The sequence below is a fragment of the Myiozetetes cayanensis genome, unplaced genomic scaffold (genome assembly GCF_022539395.1).
Source record: "Myiozetetes cayanensis isolate MyiCay16 unplaced genomic scaffold, myiCay2020 scf17, whole genome shotgun sequence".
In the NCBI taxonomy this organism is placed as follows: Eukaryota; Metazoa; Chordata; class Aves; order Passeriformes; family Tyrannidae; genus Myiozetetes; species Myiozetetes cayanensis.
Genome location: NW_026087378.1, coordinates 2,402,088 through 2,426,845, shown reverse-complemented (window position 1 = coordinate 2,426,845; position 24,758 = coordinate 2,402,088). Strand labels below are relative to the sequence as shown.

Genomic DNA, 24,758 nt, shown 5'->3' with positions numbered 1-24,758 from the left:
CCTCTTGCAGTTTTAGGCATCCTTGGCTCATGACATAGATCAAATTCAGCTCCAGAAGGGCAGAAGGCCTTTGGATCCTGACAACAAACAATTTAAAGAGGTTTATAGATTTGGTTCTGTGCTTCCAGATTAGCCAGGCAATATGCTTGTGTCAAGATCAGCCCACAAAAAAAAAAGGTTTTTGATGACCCTGGTTATTAGGGAAGGACAGCAGTGGCCTTTTAATTTGTTGACATCCTTCTCCTTTTTGCCATCTGTATCAGAGGTGTAGCAAAGCAGTGTATACAGAATCTGGAATTGAATTCACAGCAGAAATGATCTCACAATAGAAGTCAGCCTGAATATAGGTCAAGTTAGTGCATAGGAAACCAACACATCCTCAGAGCTGTGGCTCAAAGAAGTACTGAGTGCTCAAGGGTACACTTAAGGCATGAATGTTGCATATTAATTCAGAGGACTGGGCAGTAAAACTACGGTTGGTTCAGTTTCCAAGTGTGTTGCCCTGTGCTCTACAATAAAGTGTACACTCAGTGGAGCAATGTACTCTGTTGTCTCAGTGCAGATTTGTGTTTCATGTAGAGATCTTCCATTATCTGGTTGTGAAGAAAACCCTTCTCGAGCTGCACGGGGCTCTCCTGGAAGCCTCCTTTGTCTTGGCAAGCAGAAGGTGCCTGTGCAGCCTGGAGGAGCTCTCTGCCCAGGGCAGGCACACCTGGATCTTGTTGGCAAATTATTCTTTCCATCCCTATTGTTAATTGAGGCACAGGGGTTTCACTTGAACTGGCTGCCATTGAGGCACACCTGAAGGTAACCTGTTTGCTGCTGGTTTTTAAAAAAATGTAAATCTTCTGGGAGAGATACTTGAGGAAATGTTTGAGTACCCAGGACAGTCTTAAAAGGCCTTAGCATTTGTGACTGTAATTGGAGTAAAAATTCTAAACAGACAGACAACAAGTTGGTGCCACAGAAGTCTGAATCTTGAAATGTCATTTTAATGCATATTCCTCTATGGTTTTACAAGTAAATAGAAGGGCGGGGTGGAATTACATGTCCTTTGAAATTAGTGTTCCCAAATAACCAAGAACATACTGATTATCTCCTATTTTAGCAGTTTAGCAAAATTTACAAAAGTACTGATTTCCATTCATTCATGAAATGATTGGTTTCAAAATATACTAACACTTATTTTTATGAAATAGAGAAAACTACAAATTAACTATGTAAACAGAATAACAACTTAGGTATTAGTTATTATCACTTACTGAGTTGACAATGATAAGAATCAAAGATTATTTTTAGTAGCCATTAAGAAATCTGCATGACTCATTACAAGCTGCTTCTGCTGGGAGTTTCTTTTTGTTTCCTTTGCAGAACACTTGGCTGTCCCTTCTCTCGTGTAACACAGGCAGTCATAGATCAGTTTGTTCAGCCATGCATACAGTGAGTAGGGTTGTAGTGTTTGGACCAAATGGAGGTCATAAACAGTTTTAATTTATAATGATGCTATCACATGTATTCAGTTATGCTCAAAAAGCTGCATTTAAGTGGTTTTATAATTCATACCAGTAATAGCATCCCAGTTTTTCTTCACCCTGCCAGGCTGTTGTGTGTAGCTTATGCCTGTGCAAGGTCTTTATCCTGTGCCTCTCACAGTAAAATTATGTCTGATCCTGACACTTGTTTTACCACACCAAGTGTATTTCTTGTAAATTGGATGCTGGGAAGTTAAGTATAGACAATATAAGACACAAGGGGTTTTCTTGTGTGCTCAGTTCTTAGCCCTTGTGCCACTCCTTGTATTTGCTCTGAGCAGTGAGCAGATCAGAGTCCAGGGAATGGTAGGTGGGGAGGGATGCAGGGCCTCACTGTGCTGTTCTGCTTGTATAGTGGTTGTGGTGTAAGAGATCCAAGGGTATTACTGGAACAGGGTTTGTGGGGGAAAGGTGGTATGCTTTATTAAATCAATGGATGTAACTGGAAAAAAAAAATAGAAGCTTTCAGACGCAGTTTTTCAGGTCTGAAACAGAGGAAACACAACCAAAAGGTTGGAGAAATTAGTTCTGTGTTTGTGTCACCCAACTAGGTAACTGGCAAAGCAAGTCTTTGCCAGATGTACAATACAGAGGGGTGTTGCTAAGAGGAAGTGGTCGTTGGCTCTTTTGCATAGGCAGAAGCTTTCATTATCTCCAAAGTCAGATTGTTTCTGGCCAGCAGTCTCTGTGATAGGTGTGAGCACTTTTGGAGTCATTTGCCACTTTATTTCCCCATCATTTGCTGTCATGGTGCTCCACTGCATTTTCCTGGGAGGGGTCTGTGTGGATCCAGCCCCACTGAAACAATGCAATGCGTTGGATGCTCTTAAACTGCTTTGTTACTACACAAGTTTCAAGTCACAGGGTCGGTGTTTGCGTGCAGGCTTATCACTTCCTAGACCTAAAGCAAACAGAAGAGTGATCCAGATTTCTAGTAGAGCAGACAAATAAGGGATTAAGAGGTTTTCTGTAATTAAACTTCAACTTGTCTTGGCTTCCTCAGGTAAGATTGAGGGAAAGCTCTGATTTAGTTATTTTCTTTGTAATGTTGAAAGTGGGGTTTTTGTTTTTAAAAAAAAGGCTGGGAATCAGTTCTTTATATCTCTGCACAAAATGGCATTGCTAGTCCATTTCTGTGTTATTTGTGATGTTCTCTGGTGTGGTGCTGGTGTGCTCCTGGAGTACTGCTTGAAGAAGTTCAAGTGGAAGGCCATTTAACAGCAGGAAAATAGAGTTTTCACATTTATGTTCGTCAAAGCCTTGCCTGTCTTATGGAAATGTGGCTGATTTATAGAATAACTTCCTTCCATAGGAGCATGACTTGCTTTGCTCACTGGAGCTGTAAGGAGTCAAGCAGTTCAGTGTCCAAACATTTTTAGTTCAAACACAAGGTCAGTTCTTGTAGAAAACAATTTATTTATTCCATGTACAAGCTTATTCTGAGTTTTAGCCACACAATCTTAACATCTTTCATAAAAACAAACTGCATGCATGTTTTCAAGTGTTTTGTTGACCTTGGATGCAAATGCAGGGGCTCGATTCTATTGTGAATTTGTAGGTAGGCCCATGAGGATGAATAAATACTTCTAGAACTACGAATTTTTTGTTTGCATTTTTTGGAAGTTGTTGTCATGGATATAATCTAGTACATTGTCAGAGATGTGGAAACTTCTTATCAAGTCTTCCATGAGAAAAGCAATTTACCATAAAGGGCGAGAAAATACAAAATTATTGGGAAAAAGGAATTCCTTAATTGTTCCTGTTATTAATTTTAAGGCAGAGTGGCTTCTTATAGGAACTTGGAATTTCTTTTTGCTTGTTTTCTTTTTAAAAGGAGGTAGGCACTTCCTTTAGAGTATTTACTAATAATACTCCAGAAAAATTTGCAATAACTGAACACATGGATCTCTATTTCTCTCTCATCTTCCTGCCCCCTGAATTTTCAGGTGGTATTTATTTCCATAAAACAGGAAGCCTTTGAAACACCAGCAGAGTAAGGAGAAATACCTGATCTATCAACAAACTGCTCCAGTGCTAGGTCAGGCTAATGCTGTAGGAAGAGAGGTTTAAAAGCCCGTTGTTCTTACTAATATTTTTCTCCATATGGTGAATTTTACTCTAAGCTCACATGTTGAAGGTGGCACAAAGTTGTGAGAATCTGATTTGAATGGATCTGTATTTATGTCAGTGTATTGCCACTCCCCAGGGGACAGAAAATAAGAGGTGGAACACTGAATCAATCCCAAATTTATCAGTAAGTGCAGGGTATGGGTCAGTTTGCAAGCTTAAAGATTTGTTTTGCAGGTCTTGCTATACAAATATGAAAACTGGATTCCATCTGTCCAGAGCTTAATATGATGGTTTCTGGTGAGATTGTGGAGGCTAGCATTTATAGAAGAACATCAGTTCTGGAAAGTTCTGTGGTACAATAATGATTCATAAGTACTCAGTGCTGAAATGGACCACTGATACCCTGATAATCATTTGTGAACTCATCTTTGGAACTGGAAAACCCTTACAGAAGAGGATACTGCATTATATAGAGCTGCTAAAACATTATTTTTTTTTTTTTAAGGTAGCTATTTATCTTACGACATGGATGCCCAGAGGTAGCACTGTGTGACTTGCATGAGCTGACACAGCAGTGTGCTGGGCAGTTCAGGTCTAGGTCTAGATTTCCAGCATCTCACTGACACAGTCCTTCCTTTTCCCTCACTTGAGGTGGTAGGATCCAAGGGAAGGCCCCAATAGGGTGCTGCAGCAAAGAAAATATGTGTTCTTTTCCAGTTTTGTTTAGATCTCCATGTAACAGCCAGGTCTGACCATGGACTTGTGGCAGTTCTGCAGACAAGTACCATGTGTGCTTTGGGCCAGCTGACCAGTTCCCAGTTGGCAAAAAGCCTATTTGCCTTTACCATGACAAGGTAAAAGGTAAAAAAAAAAGTGAATTACAGAAGCTGTCCTGATGTTACAGATCATATCTGTAGTTAAAAATAAAAACACCAACCAAACCATCCACACGCACATCCCGCCCTCATCTTGCATGAAAATGAAGGCTTAGTGTGGACTTGTATGAGGACTTAGACCTTTCCCAAATGAGTAGGAATTCATCATTAACTTTAAAATTTTAAATTTAGGTTTCAGCTTTTAATTCCTTTGACAAATACTGGAAATCTGAAAGTACCTCTGATGGATTCCTTGAAAAAATGCTACATCCAGGTCATGTTTTTTCCTTTTCCTACTACTTAGTGCAACTTCATCTAAAAATTCCATGGTAAATAGAATAAAGTGTCTGAAATGCCCGTTTTTAAAAAAACAGATTTATCAACGCTAATATGTTTTGCTGCTATGAAAACTCGGTTATTAATATTAAACATTTGTTCAGTCATTTGTTTATCAGTGGCAGTTTGTTAGTAGTTATAAGTAGAATTCCATCTGCCAGTTAAACTATATTGTATATTGATGTAGAAATTAGCAGCTTCTGCTTTTTTAGGGAGTGGGGGGGGTGGGGGGGGACGGTGTCTTTCCTAATGAATATACGAACTTAATTGCACATCAACGGCTCTCTAGAAGATGGTCGGGGGATCTCAGGTATACTGCACACGAGTCTGCCAGGCGGGCGAAAACAGGCACACACTGTGATTATCTCAGTTTTCAAACCTGGGAGAGACAAGAATGCGTTGCTAAATGAGAGAGGCAGTATGTCATGCTCACTGAGATAAAAACAGAAGCTGCCAGACACTTTGGCTTTATTCGGCGAATTCGTTGCTTCAAAACTCTCCTCTTTTCTTCACGCTCGTTCCCCCTCCCATTCCCATTCTTTCTCTTCCCCTCGCTGCTGTCGCGATCTCTCTCTCATTGTTCTCTCCCTCTTTCCCCCGTCTTTGATGCACATACGTTGTCACATTTCATTGACTCTCCCCTCTTCTCTGTTCTTACACTCACGCCTAGTGGTGCTTCAGCCAGAGCTCGCAGCCTCTCCGCCGAGTTTTAGTCATGTGTGAAGCTCAGTTTGATCGAGCGCTCCTTTTCTGCCTTTTCACTCTCGCAAAAGATTAAAAGGTGGCGTCACATCGCTCGCCGGCTCTTTCCCGCAGGAGGGACTTAAAAGGGACAACAAAAACTAATCACTTTGAATAAGCTTTCTCCTGAAAAAAAAAAAAAAAAAGGAAAGAAAAAGAAAAAAAAAAAAAGGGACATAGCTGTGCAATTTGAGGCCGGTGCTAAGGATTGGGAAGGCTAGAGGATGCTTCATACTGCTAACAAGGGAAGGAAGCCTTCAACTGAGGCAGGTAAGAAGTGTCTGAATCCGAATGTTTTATGGAGTGCTCGGTCGGAGCGGTGGATTGCCAGCGTTCTGTAACTGAGGCGAGCAACTGCAGCAAGAGGCAGCATCGGTGTTGTATCAGATTCCTTTTGTTTAAGATGTAAAGTATGTGCTATAAACTGAATTAGAAATGGGGTTGGGAGGATGCTGTATTCGCACTGAACGCTTGTTTCCCCCCCCCCCCCTTTTATTTCTGTGTATCAAAATAAATCAACCAGCTTTTGTGAAAGCTGGACTTTGCTTAAGGTTAAATTCAGTGCTTAAATCTCAGTGTAAGAGAAGCTTTTGAGTCTTATAGCCCTCGGTGAGCTTGCATTCTGCAATTTGATTGCAACAGCTAAACTAAAAAAAAATAATTTACTTATTTACTATTTATTGTGTAAGGCAAAATCCAACGTTGAGTTTAAGTCTAGGTGAATATGGTTTGTTTGCCTGGCATTTCATCAGATGAATAGCTCTACCCTTATAGACGTACTGTAAAACCTATTTCGTGTTTATGTTTTGTAAATTGAGATTAAGTAGGATCCTGAATGAAATACGTGACTAAAACTCCTAAAATGCATCTGTGTTTAGTAAAGCAATCACCAAATTAGAATAATGGATTTATGTCAGTTGTCAAATGGAGTTAACTCTGAAAGTGCTGTCCACAAGTGCACTTGGATTATAATAAAGGGCTTTCTGTTTTAACAGTTATTGAGAGGAGCTAATTTATCAGGCAAAGCCTATGAACTTAAGTCTTGTGATGATATGAAATTCCGTGGCCGAAGGGGTTTGTGGTTTTGGGAAACGGACGATGCCCTTTTATTCTCCATGAAAATACATGGAGGCTTTATAGGGATTCCAAAAGGCAAAAATAATTTTAATTACTTTTAAAATTTTACATGCTGCTACGTGCTTTTTATTCTCAACTGGTATATTTAACTAGTGGGACTTCTGTTCCTGCTTTTCACTGGCTTTGGTGCCTTTTTTTCTCTCCTATGTTTTACAGTTGCTCCCTGTATTAGCAAACAGACTAAATAGGAGCAAGGGATTTTGAGCAGCAGTCTCATTGTCACACTGAAAAGTGAACAAGCAGTCAAGGATAGTTAGACCATTATTAGGGCTTTAGAGGAAAGCAAATAATATTGTAGTGACCAGAGTTTATTGTGAAGTGGAGCACTTATTAGCTGGCTCTGCAAGCAGAGCTGCGAGAAGCTAACTTGGTAAGCTGTCAGAGAGTAAACAGCCTTTGATAGGCAGCATTTCGTGGTGCAGCCCCACAAACGAGCGCACCGAGGGTCGAAATGAGCGTGTTTACTTGAGAACTTTGCGGTCTTTAGGCAAGTTTCCCCCAGTGCCTCAGCCCAGCTTGCAGCCCAACGAGTGCGCAGTGCTCCGGCCCCTGCAGAATTCCAGGGCAGTGCTTTCTGGGGACGTTTGCAGGGCTTGATTCTCCAGGACAGGCAGTGACAAACCACCACACAGCTGAGCAGCATCGAGCCCCCAGGGAAGCTGAGTCTCCCACCAGCGAGCAGGAACTTCACACCTCAGTCCTCACCTTCACTGGTAGATAATCAGACACGTTCATCTCGTACAAAGGGACAGATTTTATTTTTTTCCTGAGGACCTCAAATAAGAAAAGAGAGTTCGTAAATGTTTCATTGTTGTGGGCATTTTTACTTCTTAACTTGCTGGACCTGTTCATTATTTGGCATTGGAATTGCCACTACACCTCTGTTTCACCTTCCAAAATGTTTCTATATGTTCTTCCAAGATCTGTTCGTGCTTCAGCTCTGTTGACACGCATGCTGGGTCAAACTGAAATTAAGAGTAACTTCTCTGACAAAAACGAAAGTCCTGGATGTAGTGTGGGTACTTGAACTGGTATTTTGTGACTTAAGGTGTGTAAATGCTAGATGGCTTCTGATAGGAATTAGTCATGAAGACTTTGTTCCTTATGAAATGGCAGGAAACTGGAAGGTTGAAGATGTACCACCTTGATCTGTTTGAGCTCAGAATGCAGGATCAGAATTGCAGAGGATTTCTCTCTCCTTTTGGCATTTGCTAACTCTGCCCCTACTAGATGTTAAATGGGTGATTAATAGAAATAGCAGCATTTTACTGATGTTCCAGTAGATGTTGCTGGAGAGCAAAGTAAAGATTACTTCATCCAGAGAAAGAAATGCAGTGAGATTACAAAAGCCAAAGAAAAACCTCAAACCTGTTGGTAATTTCATAATATGAGACCATTAATTTTTTACATCATTATCGTAGGTGCTATTCCATCTGAAAACCTGAGGAGATACATGTGCTGAAGTGAGGCACATGTAGATACAACCATCTGTCTTCTTTTAAGGTTTTTAGTTTTTACTTCCCTCTTTTAAAATGTTATCACTAGTATTAGCATGGTTTGACATGTGTGTTTTCTTAGAGGAAGTGGTGAAAGACTATCCCTAGAAGTTAGTTGTTTGTTTTTTGTGGGTTTTTTTTTTCCCCAATGCAGCCCCAAAATACAAATGTTTAATTATAAATTAAGAAATGAAATGCATGCACCTTCAGAATTAGAATTCTAGTTCAATGAAGTTGCTTTCCTTTGAGAATAGCAAGAGCTTGCCAAATCAACACATAGGATAATTAAAAGACAAAAAAAAAAGCTCTCTCCCAATTTGTACATTATTTTATGTGTACTTTTTTTAAACTATGGACAATTGCGAGTTACCATCTTGTTATGTGATTAAATTCTGAGAGATGAGTCTCAGATCAATAAATTGTAGAGTACCTAATGGCAAATGTGAGAATAGGAAACTGTGGTGCTCTATGCTAAAAGTGCTGTTTTATTAATTAATCTGATAAAATGATAAAACAGTCCCAGAGGACAGGAGGATTTTAGTGTACAGGCACTAACTGATGCAATTTCAGGCAACCACTGACCTCTATCTGTGGGAATATTTATTTTTGGAGGTGATCATCAACCGTAACTGATTTCAAATTCAAAACACTAATGGATGTTGTGTTGGTTTCTTTAATCCCAGCTTTTCATGTAAAGCAGGGTAAACATGCAAAACTTAGGCTACTCATTATAAAAGTGAGGTCTCTCTGCATGCAAGTGGTTTGTACCTATTTGTACCTTAAATTAAAAAAAAAAAAAAAAGGAAGAACAAGAATTATTTGAAGATCATGTGGAGATTTCAGTTTTTAGAATTAAAATGACTGTGTTTTGCTGAAGTTTACAATCCGTAGCAGTGTGGTTTTATTTGGTTTGCCACTTAGCATGTAAGAAAATTCCAGCTTCTGCTTATAATTGGAAAAAAATGCAGATAGAAAAATGTGTGGCAGATCTCTACAGTCAATCTCCCATGTCATTTGCATTGTGGGTTGTTTATTTATTGTAGGTTTGTGTTTACTATTTTTGGGAGGTTTTGCAGATTTGTGCATCAAAATTTCTTTAATCTGACAAGCTTTAGGTTGATGTTTTGGGTTTTCTCCTGCACAGGTTTGCTGTTGCCAGCAGGGGTTTTGCTTAATGTTCTGCTTCTTTAATTTATTGCTCAAGTTGACAACTGTGTACCTACTCATACCCTTCAGAAAACTGTTTGCATACTTTATTTGCAGAAGTGAAATCTTTCTGTATTTCATGGTTTAGGAAATGTCAATGTTTTATATATTTATTGAATAGTCACATAGTTATGGGCTTTTTTTTTTTTCCTCAGACTTAGCAGTTCCTAATGTTGGAGGGACAATTGGCCATGGCCATAGAAGGTTGTGCATCTCAGTTGGGCACGACCAAGAGTTCATGGGCATTTTTATAGTCCTGTGTCATTCAGAAAACTAAGCCTGACTGGGAGAACATCACCAGAATTACATTCTTGTACCTTCCCCACTTGAGTTTATCCTCAGACTTGTCAGTTCAATGAAATGGTACACAATTTAGTTTAAAAGATTGTAATATGTCATGAGTTTCCAAAGAGAATTCCCTGTTGAAAACCGTGGCAAATTCAGTTTAAAGGCTTATGACACAATATAGCCCCGAGGAATAAACTTTTATCTTGGTATTTCTCAGTTCTCAAAGTCATGAAAAGAAAAGCAAGCACACTTGTATACTGGAATTTTATTTAGGAGTACACTGTGGAAAGCTCAGAACAGCTGAATAGGGTAAATAATTCTGACCACAATTGAGTTTATTGCCTCAATTTCCAGTAGCAGCAGTACTGTCTTTCTAGGTTTGTCTCTGGATGCTTATTTATGTATAAACAAACACAGAAACCTGAATCCATGTATTTTAATTTAAGCCCATTTGAAATTTAAAAATACATACCTAGTCTCACGTTATTGGAGCAGAGGGAGAGTGGATGTCTTGGAGTCTGCAGTAAGTTACTGAAATATAAAGCTGTGATATGTACAGAGGAGAATGTACTGCAGATAATAGTATTTTAATGACTTATTTGTGAAGCTGGTTTCAAATGCATGTATATCATTTGTTCCATCACTGTGATAGTCTTATTACAATAGGTGAATAAAAAAGTGAATAAAAATAATGTGGAAAAAAATTAGAAATAGAATTTGGCGATGAAGACCTCTTAATCTAAAGGCAAAGACATGGATGTGTATATTTTCCTTGTTTATGCTGCAGTAACTCCTGAGTAACTCCAAGTAATGCATATAAGGGGGTTTTTTTAGCTGTATTGTGTAGAATATATTTAGCTAACACAGTTCTTACTCTATGCATGCAATTTTTGAAGATACAGAGCTCAGTTGCTATCTATGGCTTATATTGATTTAATAAAATTCTACCTGTAGCTCGTAGCTGATTCCAAATCAAATAAAATTCGTATTCTGTTATCACATGCAATACGATTATAAGACTGTAAAACACTGCATTAAAGATTAGAAGGCTTTATCTCCCCTCCCTCAAAGTAAAAAAAAAAAAAAAAAAAAGCTTTTTAGCTAAAGCTGTTTGAAGTAGGACTTCTTTCAGATCCTTCTCCTAAACTTACCTTTCTGAGTTTCCAGAGGATAAAATCATATGAAAGTATCTTGAGAGTGGTCCTTCTCGGTAGAACATTAACAGTCCTAGAAAACCCAATATGTGTTTCCAGGAATTTTGGTACAGAACTGAATACAAAGAATGTGCCTTTCAGATTTCACATGTTAATTTTGTGTATACCTGTGGAATGTTTATTTGTTATACTTGAGCACACAGCATTACCAAGTAATGGCTCTTAACAATGGTAGTTATTCTAACATTGTTAGGGAAGAACACAGTCTTTTCTGCTCCCCTCTTTTCATTATTGGATTAATGTCTATTTTGAATAAATTTTAGTTGACAAATTCAACTCCTTCAGCCCTTTCTGCTTGGTCAAAATGTCAACCCCAACAGAGGCTTTTGTGCAGTTTTTTTCCTGCCAGCAAAATGGAGACAAGGAATCTGCTGCAAGATGTTGTCATTGGGGTTTAGGGGGGGAGAAGTGTTGCTAGTAAGTTAGGAGAGACTGGTCTCCTCTCCCTACGTACAGTAAAGTCTGTTTTTCAGTAACTCGGGGTGTCTGCTGTGTAGCACTCCCTCCCCAGCAGGTATTCAGGCCTAAATGAAACCTGGGTTGTCTCGATGTTTATATTGATATTTGTACTTGTAGCCTAATTCTGTACACAACAGATAAGGCCGGGTGTGTTTGTGTTGGAGGGACACAAAGAGAAGAGAGGGAATAAAAGCACGAGACTTTGCATGTCTAGAAAACACAGGAAAGGGAACGTTTCCAAGAACAATGTGTGATTAGAGTAAAAACTGTAACATCCAATACTGCATGCAGATTGCTCTCAGGTCAGCCTATTGTACTGCTGCTCCAGTGTCCATGGCCATAAATAATGTATATGTGCTATACATGTATACATACAGTCTCTAGAGGTCAGTAGAATGTAAGGAATGGGCAGATGTTTGGGTTTCTGATGTGAGACTTGGAGATGCAGCAAATCAGCTGTTGCTACCTAGAGAAGATGAATATGTTTCTAATGAAGTTTGGAAGTGAGGTAATTAATCAGAGTTAACAAAGAGCTGAATGGAAGAGAATCGTGTCTGTCTTGTTGCGGAAATGAGTGTAAATTATTTGTTTTGGGCAAATTCCTGATAAATGCTCATTTGCGTTCTAAGGAACTTGACAGAAATCCAAACCGTGATTATTGTATTACAGCTCATTATATTGCATCTCCTTCCTACCTTTTCTGAGAGGATCTTTTAGAATGACTGAAATACAAATTCAGATGGTTTCTTTGAGAGATCTTATGTCAAATGCAAAGCAAATCAGGGCTCCAGTGCAGGCAACACATTTTCTTTTCACATTTACACAGTTAACCACGACCAGCCTCAAAAAATTAATAGTCTTATTCTTGTTCACCACTTTCTAACATGAAGTCTTCTGAATGAACTGGTCACTCGTGGTTGAAGGTTCTAATTTCTTTTTTAAAAGTGCTTTCACAGAATCATTTAGGCTGGAAAAACCCTCTAAGAATATCGAGCCCAGCCTATGACTGAACAGCACCGTGTCAGCTACACCAGAGCACTGATGCCGTGTCCAGTTGGTTCTTGAACACCTCCAGGGATGGGCACTCCACCAACCACCCTGGGCAGCCCCTTCCAATGCCTGACCAGCCTTTGGTGAAGAAATTCTTCCTGATGTCCAACCTGAACCTCCCCTAGCACAACTTGAGGCCATTTCCTCCTGTCCTGTCCCTTGTTCCCTGGGAGCAGACCCCAGCCCCCCCTGCTTCCCCCCACCTTCAGTGAGTTGTAGAGAGTGTGAAGGTCCCCCTGAGCCTCCTTTTCTCCAGGCTGAGCCTCCCAGCTCCTTCAGCTGCTCCTGCTGCTCCAGCCCCTTCCCCAGCTCCATTACCTTCTCTGGAACCATCCAGCCCCTCCGTTTCTGGAACATACACAAGTACCTTGTTTAATGTTTCCATATTTTTCTGGAGGAGAATGATAAACTGTTTCATTATCTTGTGGCACTGGTTTATTTTATCTTTTTTTTTAGTCAGCATTGGACCAAGAGGATACAGGAATCCAAATCCACTCTAGTGAACACAGATAATAGGCTTCATTATCTGATGGCATTCTACTAGCAATGATTCAGTTGTGTTGATTCATGGGGACAATGCCATGATGGCACCTGCTGGGTGTGTTTGGTTTCAACACTGTCTAGGTTCTGGGTTTTTTCCTTTGTTTTTACTAACATTGTATTTTTCCTCATCTTCTTAGGAAACATCTGAAATTAAAACAAAACACATGTAGAACTTACTCATACTCACCAAGCATTAATTCACCAACCACCAGTCCAGAGCTTTTCACCTTTAGTCTAGAAAGAAAACACAGTAGCTCTTAAAAAGCGGGACTGGGTGATGAGTGTCCATAGCACACAAAATGTTGCTCAGTTGGATAAATGATTGTGCTGCAACAGAGGTCCTTTTAAGGCCAATTTGCATGGGAAAGTGTGTGGACATGCCTTTGGCACTCTCTCTACACATCTGTGGTTACACATGGGGTTTAATGTCTTTGCAGATGCTGACAGTTGCTTCCCAACCACGCTATTTAAAATATAAACAAAAATTTCTGATTCCAGAGTCAGGCTGTGTTACAGTGGCCCGTGTGTAGTGTTGCATTGTGAACAACGTGGTTGGATTTAAATGTAGTTAGGTGTTAAATGTATCTATGTAAAAAGGTCCTTAGAAATGAGGGGTTTATGTGCTCTCTGTTTCTCTCTTTAAAGAGGCTGTTTGGGTGGTATTTGATATCTCTCTTCTGGTTATGTTGTAGTTATGCTTTGCATTGTGATAGGAGAATTCCTGTCATAGAATTAGTTAGGTCATCAATTCCTTTTCTACTTGTTATTTTTGTTAGTTTGCCTGGAAGCTATGCTTCAAAAACCTCTGATGTCCCTAGGTTCTCTGGAAGGGATCTTTCAAAGCAGTGTACAAACTTGTCTTAATTGTTGCAGGAATCATTCTGATTTTCTTCCCCCGTTGTTCTTTGAATGTACTGAAAACTTTGTTTAAGCATTAGGTATGACAAAGCAAAGATGTGGAAGTGGAGCTCAAAACTTCAGTGTACCTACTTTTGGAGAAGCAGAAAAACTGCCACATCAATTTTCATTAAATGTGTGCTTTTAACATAAAACCATGGAGATAATGAAAGATGTACTTGGAGTCATTATTAGAAACCGAGAAACTAGAATGGCCCCTCAGAATGTACAGAGTTATTTCATGTACTGGACTGGGTGCTGAAGAACCTGTTCTCACAGTTTATCTGTATAAACTGAAGAGCAGCTGAAGTTAATATAACCAAAAGAGAAAAGCTGCCTCTGTAAATGGTGAAGAATTGACTCAGTCTGAAATGATGGCAGACCTTTGGCTTTAGTTGTTTTATGATGATATATTGTATTTTGCTTTCCTGTTTGTTGTGTTTGTGTGATTATCTCAGGCACAAAATCATAATGTTATAACAGCAATGGTCTGTATTTTTAGATCCATTGGCTCTTCTCTACCTCAGTGAGAACTGGATGACTGTTTTGTGGGGGCAAAACTGAGTTTCAGAAATATCACTTCTAAAAAAACACATCTATTTTCATTGGGATTTTTTTTTCCCCTTTTCAGAACTGTAAACAAAAGAATAGTGGAAAGCGGGATTTTAGACCCAACAGCACTTTTGGTGGGTATTTAAGTGGAGGCATATTTTAGGTTTCAGGAATGCAAGGAGTGGACTGGCTCTTCTGTGGACTGTTCTTTATGTCCCCAGTAGGTTCCACAGGGGAATAGGGAGTAACTGGATACAGCAAAAAATACAGAGAAGATGATTCTTTCTTAAAAGAACCTAGGAAAGCCTTCAGGACATTCTCTTTTCAAACATAGATAGAGTGGTGTTTTTAAAGAACAGTTATCAGCAACCAGAGTAAGTTTGTGTTTTTCACCCTACATTTCAATGTAGGGTGAAATGCCAATATTAGAAAATGATGGGTTCTTTTGAATCCACAGCCTAGTAGGTAATCATAATATTAAAAAGTTGTCTGTGTGATTATTTGTGATGAGAAATTGATTTCGTTACTCAATTGGTCCCACAGTTCTGTGTTTAGTGTTTTATTTCCTTGTGACAAGAGGTGTATGCTTAGAAAAGAGGACAAAAGTGCTTACCTCCTAAAACAAACCACACAACTCTGAGAGAATTATGTGCAAACTTGAGTAACCATGGCATTTGGATCTAAAGAAATATGAAATGACAGTAATAACCAGTATCACTGTAAAATTACAAATTATTTCAATTTAAGTGATTTCATTTTTCTGCACACATTTTTAAAGTCTGTCACCGTAAGCTGTTGACTTCATCTTGAACACATTCTGCAGTCTTGACAGTTGAGGATTTGCTAATACTAAATCAGTAATTGTTGGCTTTGAAGAGGGATCCAGCATCTTCAGCGAGAGCTTATTAAACTGTGAAATATGGATTGCCTCTACCCTAATGGCCTCTGAATCCTATTATCATCCCATTAGAGAGTGTGGGATTTTAGTAATTCTGTTGTTGTTTTCAGTGGGCAGCAAGTACAATGGGGAAGGGCAGGGGTTAATGCAATTCATCTCCTGTAATAGTGTAACAGTGAGTCCTTTATCATTCCATGGGAATCTTTTCCCTATTGCAGGGAAAGTGGCTGCAATCAGAACTAACCCCCACCCCCAAAAAAAACCCCAACAAAAACCCCTTGAGATTTCCTTCATTGCCTCCACTTTGTAAACAGAATAGAAATGAATAAGTTGATAAATAAGCAAGTGCCAAGTAGGCTGCGGTCTAGAAGGGTTTTCAATTGCAATCATTATGCCAAGTGGTGTATTGAAATACCTCTTCAGATAAGATCATTATATTTTTAATTATTTAATTGCATTGATACTATAATACTCTGATTGGTTTTCAAAAACACGAAAACACCTTATTCTTTTCCTCATAACTTCCACGTGAAAAATGTAAACGAAAATGTAAAACAAAGGAGAAGAAAACAAGTGGTTTAAGTGGTGAGAGGGGAACTTTTGTACTTGGAATGATAGTTGCCTATTTTGATCTGTAAAAGCTCCCTCCAATGACAGTACATCTTAGTAGAGGAATAATTTCTTTCAAGTTCACAGTCTAAAGGAATATGAAGCATTAATAGGTATTAAGTGGGAGTAGAAGTCGTCACATGCCAAGGTTTTGTCTGCCTTCAGTCGTGCACGAGGCCAGGGTGGAACTTGCTCAGCACCTGCTATGATTTTTTTTTTTTCCCCAAGTGTTTTATGGAGATTGATTTGACAGTTAAATTTCAAATGCTAGAGGCAACTTGCTTCTGATTTCAGAACAGGATCAAAAAGGGGAAGATTTCAAACAGATATTGCAAGATGAGCTGAGAGGGACTTGTCAGTGTAACTTTTCAGATAAACAATATCTGATACGCTGATGTGCGTACCATATTGAGCTGGGATTAGTTTGATTCATGAGATGCTTCTAGCTAATATTTTCCTTTTCAAACAAAGATAAAAGGGATTGTTATTCAAGGCAGTTACTTTACCTTTATTTATTTATTTATTTATTTAAGAAATCAGAAGATACTTGTAAGGCTTGGAGTCTTCATAACGTGTTTTCTCCAGTGTTTGTGTTCGGTTCTTCCATGGTGTTGCCTGTAAACATAGCAGTTGGCTTTATTATGAATAGCCAGATCTTGCATGAAAATAGTAAGGGCTAGAGCAGAATCTGACAGAAATGGACTTCTGCCTAAAGCTCACTGAGTAACAGTCATGTGAGCAGCTTCTTACATCCTACCTGTGTTTATTTATGCCTTTTGCATGTTTGATAACAGAGCCCAAGAAAGCAAAATCTGTACAGAAGCACTTCAGATCAAGTGGTCTATAAATATTAATTTAAATATACTTATTAATTAAATAAGTATTAATTACAAAATGTTAATAAAATCCTCTTTGCAGTCTTCCCTCAGTTCAGTTTGTGGGTCTTTGCAGTTGTTACACATGAATATTTGCTCCCATTCGGCCAGATCTGTTCTCTGTCACTGGTAATTCTGGGTTTTGGAGAAAAGGGATCAGTTGGAACATCACAATTGTTCATCTTTCCAAAGAATGCTGGCAAGAGACAGCCTGGATTTGTCTGCTGTAAGAGTTGCACCTGGATAATCCGCTCACTGGAAATATCCAGTCAGGGGCCAGTAACCCAGTTTTTTTATGGTGGAGTAGATGAGTTCTGTTCTCCTTTACCAGTGGTGAGATTTAAATGCCTTACAGTGTGCTCTGCAAGTAGGTCAGTGTTATAGCTGGAACCAAATCAACTGATTTGTCAGCAAACTCTTTTCCCTCCTGAAAGCACCCTGTTCTTCGCTGGGTAGAGTCCATGTGTCTCTGCAGGTCAAAGCCTCCTTCTGGGAAGTGCTAAACAAATCCGTGGGAAGGTTTGATCTCCTCCCTGAGTTAATAATCTAATTATAACCTGCTTACGGAAAGATAGAGTATCTAAATATTTTAAAGGTTTTCTTCTTGCTTCTGCAACAATATTAAATAAGGTTCCACTAGCAGAAATGTGCTTAATTTGAAAATGGCTTTGTTCTGCCAGATCTCAGAGTGAATCTTTGTTCTAATTAGTAGGACCCGGATGATGACAATAGAATGAGGCAGTATATATTACCTTTCTATATTTGAATTTTGGTTTAATTTTAGAATTTTGCTACATCCTTTCAGAACACAGTTAGTAAACCAAAAAAAATCACTAAGTAGCAGTACTGGTATGGATCCTAATTAATTTGCATACTCTGAAGTATACAATGAAGATGAGTAAATAAGGTTTGACAATACAATTTTTGCAAAAAAAAATTCATTTTAATCACGGAATTGTAACAAAGGGCAGTTTGAGAAGACTTTTGCTCACAGTTTCGTGTATGAACAAAGGAAATGTGTGTGATGACCATCACAAGGGTAAGAAGGGTTCAACTCTACCTTGTGATGCACAAGAGAGTAGCTGAAGTGAAATATTGAAGACATTTGAAGACTAATTTTTTCGGAGTTGTAGTGATCAGTAGATACAAGAATAATCTTCAGCCTTAGTCCATGTGGTTAATGCTGGTGTTTGTATCTAACAGGGTGGTTTTGTGTATCTACCAGGCTCTCACTTGTGATGTATTAGTACCCTAGTATGGTTTGATTACTTCCTATGATAGAACCAATTTTTAATTTGATAACCTTGTTTTATACTGGATTATGTTTTGTGGTGCAGCACTTATTAGGAATATAGCTACTAGAAGGCCCTTTTTACAGAAGGCTTCTCATTACAACTTTTTTTTCAACCCTACACTGCACTATTTTTATTTACATACTTCAAAACTGCTGGTTTAGAATGTTTTATATACTGAAAAGTGCTGGCCTGGATTTATGCTTTTTGTGTTTTGTTTTGGTTTTTTCAAATATAAATTTTATTTTCGTTTAAATATATTGTGATTAAACTTAAACTATTTAAAAAAAACCTACACTTTAAAACGATTAAATTTTTTCAGTTCACTTTTGGCATCAGAATGCTGACCTTGTACTTTAAGTAGTAACATTAATCTGCCATCAAGACCCTGTTGTTTAAACATTTGACATACGCCAGAGAGGTGGAGAAGGGAAACAACAAACAAACAAAACATTTGTGCCAACGAGCTGCATTTTAAATTAACAAACAACGTTGGTGTCTCATCCCAAATAAGAGAGCTGAACATATGAAAGCATGCAGTATTTTCACTCTAATCTGTCAAATAAAAATGCAGTGCTTAGGGGAAGCACTCGGGAAGGTGGAGGTAGATAAACATAGAGGTAAAGGATGGCATAGTCAGGAATGAAGGAACTTTCATGCAGGTTTAGTGGTCAGTTGTTAAACCCTGGGCCAATAACTTAAGCAAAAGGTTGCAGTATAGTCTTCTATAATGTAATGAAATAGTGTATTTGACTGCTGGAGATCATTGACTCTAATAAGTAGTTGTTCTTTTGAACTGATGTTTGATTCTCTTAGTGCTCAATACCCTTTTATTTTACTTTACTTTGGCTCAAAAAGAAGATTGAAATCTAACAAAGTAATCTGGTCCTTTCAAACCCCCCAAAGATTTTGACTTTATCCAGCTAACCTCATCTTTCTGTATGATTTTGTTTCTGAACAGTTCTTTATTTCAAGTGGGGAAAAAAACCCTTTCCAAATGTGGTTTGAGTTGCAGGGGTTTGAATGGAGACCCAAAATGCGTGACTGCAGAGCACAGGGACCATAACCTGCAGCCCCCATTTGTATTTTGGGAGGTAGATTATGCCCTTTGGGATGTACTTGGTGGTGTTAATTTGTCTGCATAGGATGTTTAAGCTAAGCAAGATGATCTGTTCTTGTTGGGATCACAGGTTGTCTCTTGGTCTTATTGGAGATAACTTCCTTAGAAGAAGTCATTTGGGAAGGATAGAGTCTTGTTATGCAAAGGCAGATAATGTGAAAGGTTGAGCTTATTATCTAAAAATAACTGTAAATTAATTAATTCTTTCTTTCAATTTTCTGATCCTGGCATACCACAGGGGGGGAAAGCCAATAAGCTAACTGAGTCAGGATTAGCTTTGTTCTAACTGTAATCCAGCAGAAACTTCTGTTATTTTTCCAAAAAGGCCTGCTAAGCAAACGTCAGGAGGCCCAGCAGTTTGAAAGGTGTCATCCTGCTCCTGCTCCCACCCTCCGTCCTTCTGAACAGCAGGAGCTGCAGTTTGACACTGATCAGCTCAAAAGTCCACTCTGGAAAGTCTGAGGGATCATCTCCCAGGAATGTTTGTTTGAAATGCATGTTCTGAGGGTGGAAAATAACCTATCCATCTGCAATTTTATTATTAAGTAAGAAGTGGTGATTAGCCCTGGAGATTTTTTTGTGTGTTGGTGACCAGCGAAACATCCTGTCAGTGATGTACAAATCAGAGTCCTGAGCTCAAGCTGAACAGTGTGATTGGACCTTTTAGATATTTAAGGCTGGCTGGGCAAAGGACAACAGTCCTTGTTCCTGTTTTCCATGTCAGACTCCAGTAATTCTACATGGAATATCACATTTGTCATTACAGGAACTTCAACACTGTTGCCTTTACCAGACATTATCCTAAATGCAACTTGCTGGATTTCTTGCTGAAAGAGCTTGCTTAAGCAATGAGCCTTTCTGACCTCATAGTGGAATTTTCATTATTTTCATATTATTCATGATGATCTGAATTCATTCAGAGGTGTGAAGTGCAACATCCTTCTTGCAAAGTAGAAATGTTTCCTCTGCAATCTCAGCACTGTGTTCCATACCCATCCTCAACTGCAGGTTTCGTGCACTGTATTTCCAATACCTGTATCTTACACTAGAGCTCTCCAGGTGTCAATGATTCTGTGTGGTGGCACATGTAGAGTGGTTTAATATTTATTCCTTCCCTGCCTTCTGATGAAAAAAAACCCTTTCAACCACATTAACAAAAAGCCTGTCTGCATCAGAATGTCTGCTTTTTTAATTAAAACATTGAGTTGAATTTGTGAATGAATTTGTGCCCTGGTAGCTCTGGCATTTTTAGAGACACAAGTGACACTGACTGAAGCGAGTATTTGATTCAAATAAAAGATTTGACTATTCTAGACACTTCTGACTGTGGGAAAGCCAGGCTTTGCTTGTGGCTTTGATACATTCTGACCATCAGAATGCAGAAAGTGGAAGAGTCATTGTTGCCCTCCCTGCTTTAATCATTCTACTCACTCCCCCAAAATATACCTTAAGTAGAAGTGCTGCTGTTCCTACTACATCATTGTAAAACAATATTCTAGTATTGTCAGCACAAGTTTAGATTAACCACTTAGAAAATAACATATACAGAGTATATACAGAGAGAGTGGTACATAGAAATCAGAAACCAGATTTATAAAATGAGAATTGAGGGAATTGACAATTTCTTTTCACACTGAAGTCTACTAATTCAGGGTGATTATTCCACTCAGCACTGCGTGGAGTTAAATCCCTCTCCTGATGTTTGCAACATAGCATCTTCATTCTTCATTGAAATTTCGAATGCATCTTTCAGCTAGCACAGAACTAAGTTTGTCCTTTTGTGTGTGTGGCTATTGGGATGATATATCGTCTGTTTTCCCACTGTCCTGTTTGCTGACTGCAGAGGAATGGAATGTATCATTGGCTGGTTTGATACTGTGAAAAGGGAAAGCTGCACTTCTACTACAGTAAATTGGAAGGGAAGGTGCTCTTTGTTTCTCTCTTGACCTGCATGGCTTAGTAGTGTTTGTGTTGCCTGTGTGGGCCTTGGCCTTCAGGAAACACTCCTGTGCTGTGCTGGCTTTTTCCAGAAAGGCCAGTTTAGAAGCTGGGAGCCGTGGTGCAGTCACTGCAGTGCATCTCCTGCTCCTTTGTACTGCTGCCAGTTTGTGGATTGTGTTGTGTGCCAGATTACAGATAGAATCCTGATAAAAAGTCTTTGTCTTCCTGATACAGTTTAGGGAATGGGAAAAAAAGTAAGGAAAAAGCAAACAAACCCCAGCCAGGGACATTGCTGGGCTGTGCAGCAAAACTGCAGATTTTGGTATTTTGTGATTGTAGGGAAAAGCTTCATCTCATGCCTAAATCTAAAATCTAAAGGGATCTGAGAAACTCTGGAATATTCTTGCTCAAACTTTGTTTCCATGTGGGTTGTTTTTCATACTCCAGTGCACTGGCAACACTTTGCTGTGTATCCAGCTAACTGTAGGACCTTGGCTATTGGTGTGAGTAAAATGGATTTCACCTTGACACAGTAAACTCATTAGGTGTCATGTATGTCCATTTAGGAAAGTGTATTCTTCTGAAGTTCTGGAGGTTGTTATTCAACTTCTTTCACTTCAAATTAGTAAAAGTAAAAGGTGTATTAAAATCATTAGAGAGAGTGAGTTCCTGCTTTTAGGGGAGCTCAATTTTCTCCTGAGCTAAGTCTCCTGAGATCTGTAGACAGTCAGTGCCAAGATAACATTGGCACCATTTTCTTATTGCCATGGTGATCTTCAGCTCTGCTGAATACTCAAGGGAGACCATGGTATTTTAAAGCAAGTAGAATTTTGGTAATTAAAAAGGCTGGAAGGAAGGATCTTTCTAAATTTTGCTGGCTTAGGTAAATACGGATAATGATTTATGTCTGAATAGGACAGTTATTAGTCTCCTTTACTAGATTAGCACAGAATAATAGTCAACTCCAAAGACTCTGATGGTTGGAGGGGGACAGGTGGGATCTCCAGTGTGCCATCAGCGTCCAGATTCCGAGCTGGGATCTCCAGCGATCCTCCCCCAGGCACTGGGCAGGGGCCATGGGCACCTGCGCTGGAACAACACTGCCCTTTATCCATGGGGCACGGTGAGAGCTCTGATCTGCAAGAGGAATTAAGGGCAGGAGTACATTCCAGAAGGTTTTCCAATTAAGCTGTTGCTGGCAAGTTGGACTCCTCCTCTGGATGCAGTTTTATTGAACGCAAACTTTACGCATTACTGATGGCTGTGAATTTTTCAGCCTCTCCACCGTGTCTCTGTCATGGCCCAGTTTTCAGCTCTGTGTGGTTACAGAGTGAGTCAGCATTTGGGCTGGGTTTGTGATAGTCTGATATTCCCTCCACTTTTTTTTTTCCCCCCTTTCTTCTTTTTTGACCTTTTCAAGCATCCCAATCAATGCACAAGGGCAGTGTAAAGCATGATGAAAGCCAGGATGGTGAGACACCTGCTATGCTAATATGTTTGGGCGAAAAAAACCCCAAAAATATTACAAAACCTTGGTACTCTCATGATTTCAACCCATTATTTCAGGTCAAATTTAGCCCTTCAGCCATACAAGCTATTTTTGAAAGGCTGTGTACTGTCTTGAATGTTTATGTAAAATATGCTCTTGGCAAAGAAATAAGCATTTGAAATGAAACTTAAATTGTTGTGTGTTTAAACTTCTTGAATATTTTGTCAAAACATACAAATGATTGTATCAATTCTTTTTGACTGCCTCCACCCATATGCTTCTGCTCATTGATATCTGTTAATACTGCTTGTGATTGGGGGGGGGGGCATTCTGAAATACTTCTTTCATCATGTATGATAAATTTAAGTTTTTTAACTTGCAAAGTAGAAAATGAAAGCTGTATTCTCCTTTAATGTGCAGTTTAATCATGTCACACCTGAAAGATGCCCATTATGCTTATAAAGCGTTAAAAGAGATTTCAGTCCATTTGGTATGTTAAAAACCAATTTCCTTATCAAGCCAGATTTTAAGGCTTGCTGAGGCAGAGCTCCCGCTGCCCTGGTGACTTCAGAAATGTATAAATGTGATTCCTTCAAAATGGAATTAGTGTGGAAACCACTTCTCATGACACTGAGGATAAAAACTGTGGGTGACCCTACCTGCAGTGGTAAATGCTGACTCCCCAGAAGGAAATTCCTTCTTGAGCACGTGAGACGGGAACGTTGAGACACGTTCGAGCAAGTCATTGCTGGGATTGCTCTTCGAGGTTGCTCTTGTGTCTCTCCTCCTTACATTTCCACATTGATGCTCTGAGGTAGATTGCAAAGGAAACATGTGAAAGATTTGGGATTAAATAGGAAATTTGTGGTTGCTGTCAGATGGGTGCATACTTACTGTTTCCCTTTTTTGGATGTGCCCTTAAAAATAGCTGTGTTCAGGGATAGACTAGAACTTCCTTCGGGGCTCTTCTCTCTGGAGCTGTGGAGCAGCATTGCTGCTGGGGAAGCAAAGGTTTGGCAGCTTTGCACACTCTCCAGCACAGCCAGCTAATGAAGAAAAATAGTGCCATTCTGGGGGGAATACAAAGCAGGTGTTGTGCATGTGCACATACACCCACCCCTTATCCCCCAGTTCATCTGTAATCCTCCTGATTCGCTTTGGATGCTGTTGCCTGAGCCCAGGCTGTGCCAATATGTGTAACACCACAATTTCACTTCTGAAGAGGTAGGTGGATTTGGACAGCTCTGTATCAATTCCTGAGGACACAGAGTAACTTTCCCCAAATGGTTCAGTCTCTAATTAGTGGGCACAGAGCCTTGCCAAGAAATGTATTTCTGGCAGAGCTCCACTTTGCTGAGCGGGTCAGGATTTTCCTGATTTTTATCACTGTACTTTATATGTGATTGATTTTGTTCAACTGAATGTAATCCCCCAGTTTGTTTGGTTTGTCATATCAGTGTAAATGAAATTAATAATTGGTGGGGTAATATCTTCCAGATTTGTGTGTGGTTTTTTGGTTTTGTGGTGGTTTGTTGCCTTTTTTTTCCCCACCCTTTTTAATGTATTTTAAAAAGCTATATTGAAAGCCACCATTTAGGTAGATTAGAAGCATTCCAGCTTCTCTAGTTATTTGCATTGGGTTGTATTATTTAAAGGCCGTAATCTAACTGTGCTCTACATTTACCTTCTTTAAAAAGGATAAACCTGTTACTTGCCTGGCTCTGAGCAAGGACTACAGTAAATAAACAAACCCAAGTCTCTATGTAGTTATTTTTAGCTTAACTAGACTACTTTTCTTCTTATTTCAGTTCAAGATGAGATGAGAACTGCAAATAGCCTAAATTAGTCTGTAGCATTTATATCTTGTTAGGTTTCCTGCCTTGGAAAATATGCAGGAAAATGATTATACGTGGTATTCATCTAGAGGCTGATGAGTTTGTTATAATTATGAAGGTAGATGTAATGAGATGAAAACATCTCTTTCTTTAGGCTCTCTGAGGAATTCCTTCTCTCCATATGCTGTTGAGTTAACTGTTTTCTAACCAAAGAGTTCCTCAGCATTCACTTGTGATATTTTGGGGAGTTTCCTCAGTTACTGTGTAGGAGATTGATTGGCAGCTCTGGTATTAGCATTTATA

At 39.2% G+C, this 24,758-nt stretch overlaps 1 protein-coding gene and 1 long non-coding RNA gene across 17 annotated transcripts in view; one reads left to right on the top strand and one right to left on the bottom strand.

Annotated features, from left to right (window-relative positions):
• Positions 1 to 24,758, top strand: part of TENM2 (teneurin transmembrane protein 2) — a 617,318-nt gene that overhangs the window by 277,696 nt on the left and 314,864 nt on the right. For 2 of the 16 annotated variants that reach the window (XM_050312383.1, XM_050312380.1), the window contains exon 1: positions 5,130 to 5,824. The exons of 13 other annotated variants lie outside the window; for them this stretch is intronic. In XM_050312383.1, coding sequence (XP_050168340.1) covers positions 5,779 to 5,824 — 46 coding nt within the window. In that variant the 5' untranslated portion in view covers positions 5,130 to 5,778. Of the gene's footprint in view, positions 1 to 5,129; positions 5,825 to 24,758 lie in introns of those variants that run through there. One more of the 16 variants, XM_050312382.1, reaches the window with a different exon arrangement.
• LOC126638468 (uncharacterized) lies at positions 16,476 to 23,828 on the bottom strand. Its single transcript, XR_007628615.1, has 3 exons — positions 23,515 to 23,828; positions 23,280 to 23,429; positions 16,476 to 16,518 (listed from the first exon to the last, which is right to left on the bottom strand). It is a non-coding gene; the product is annotated as an uncharacterized LOC126638468 (long non-coding RNA).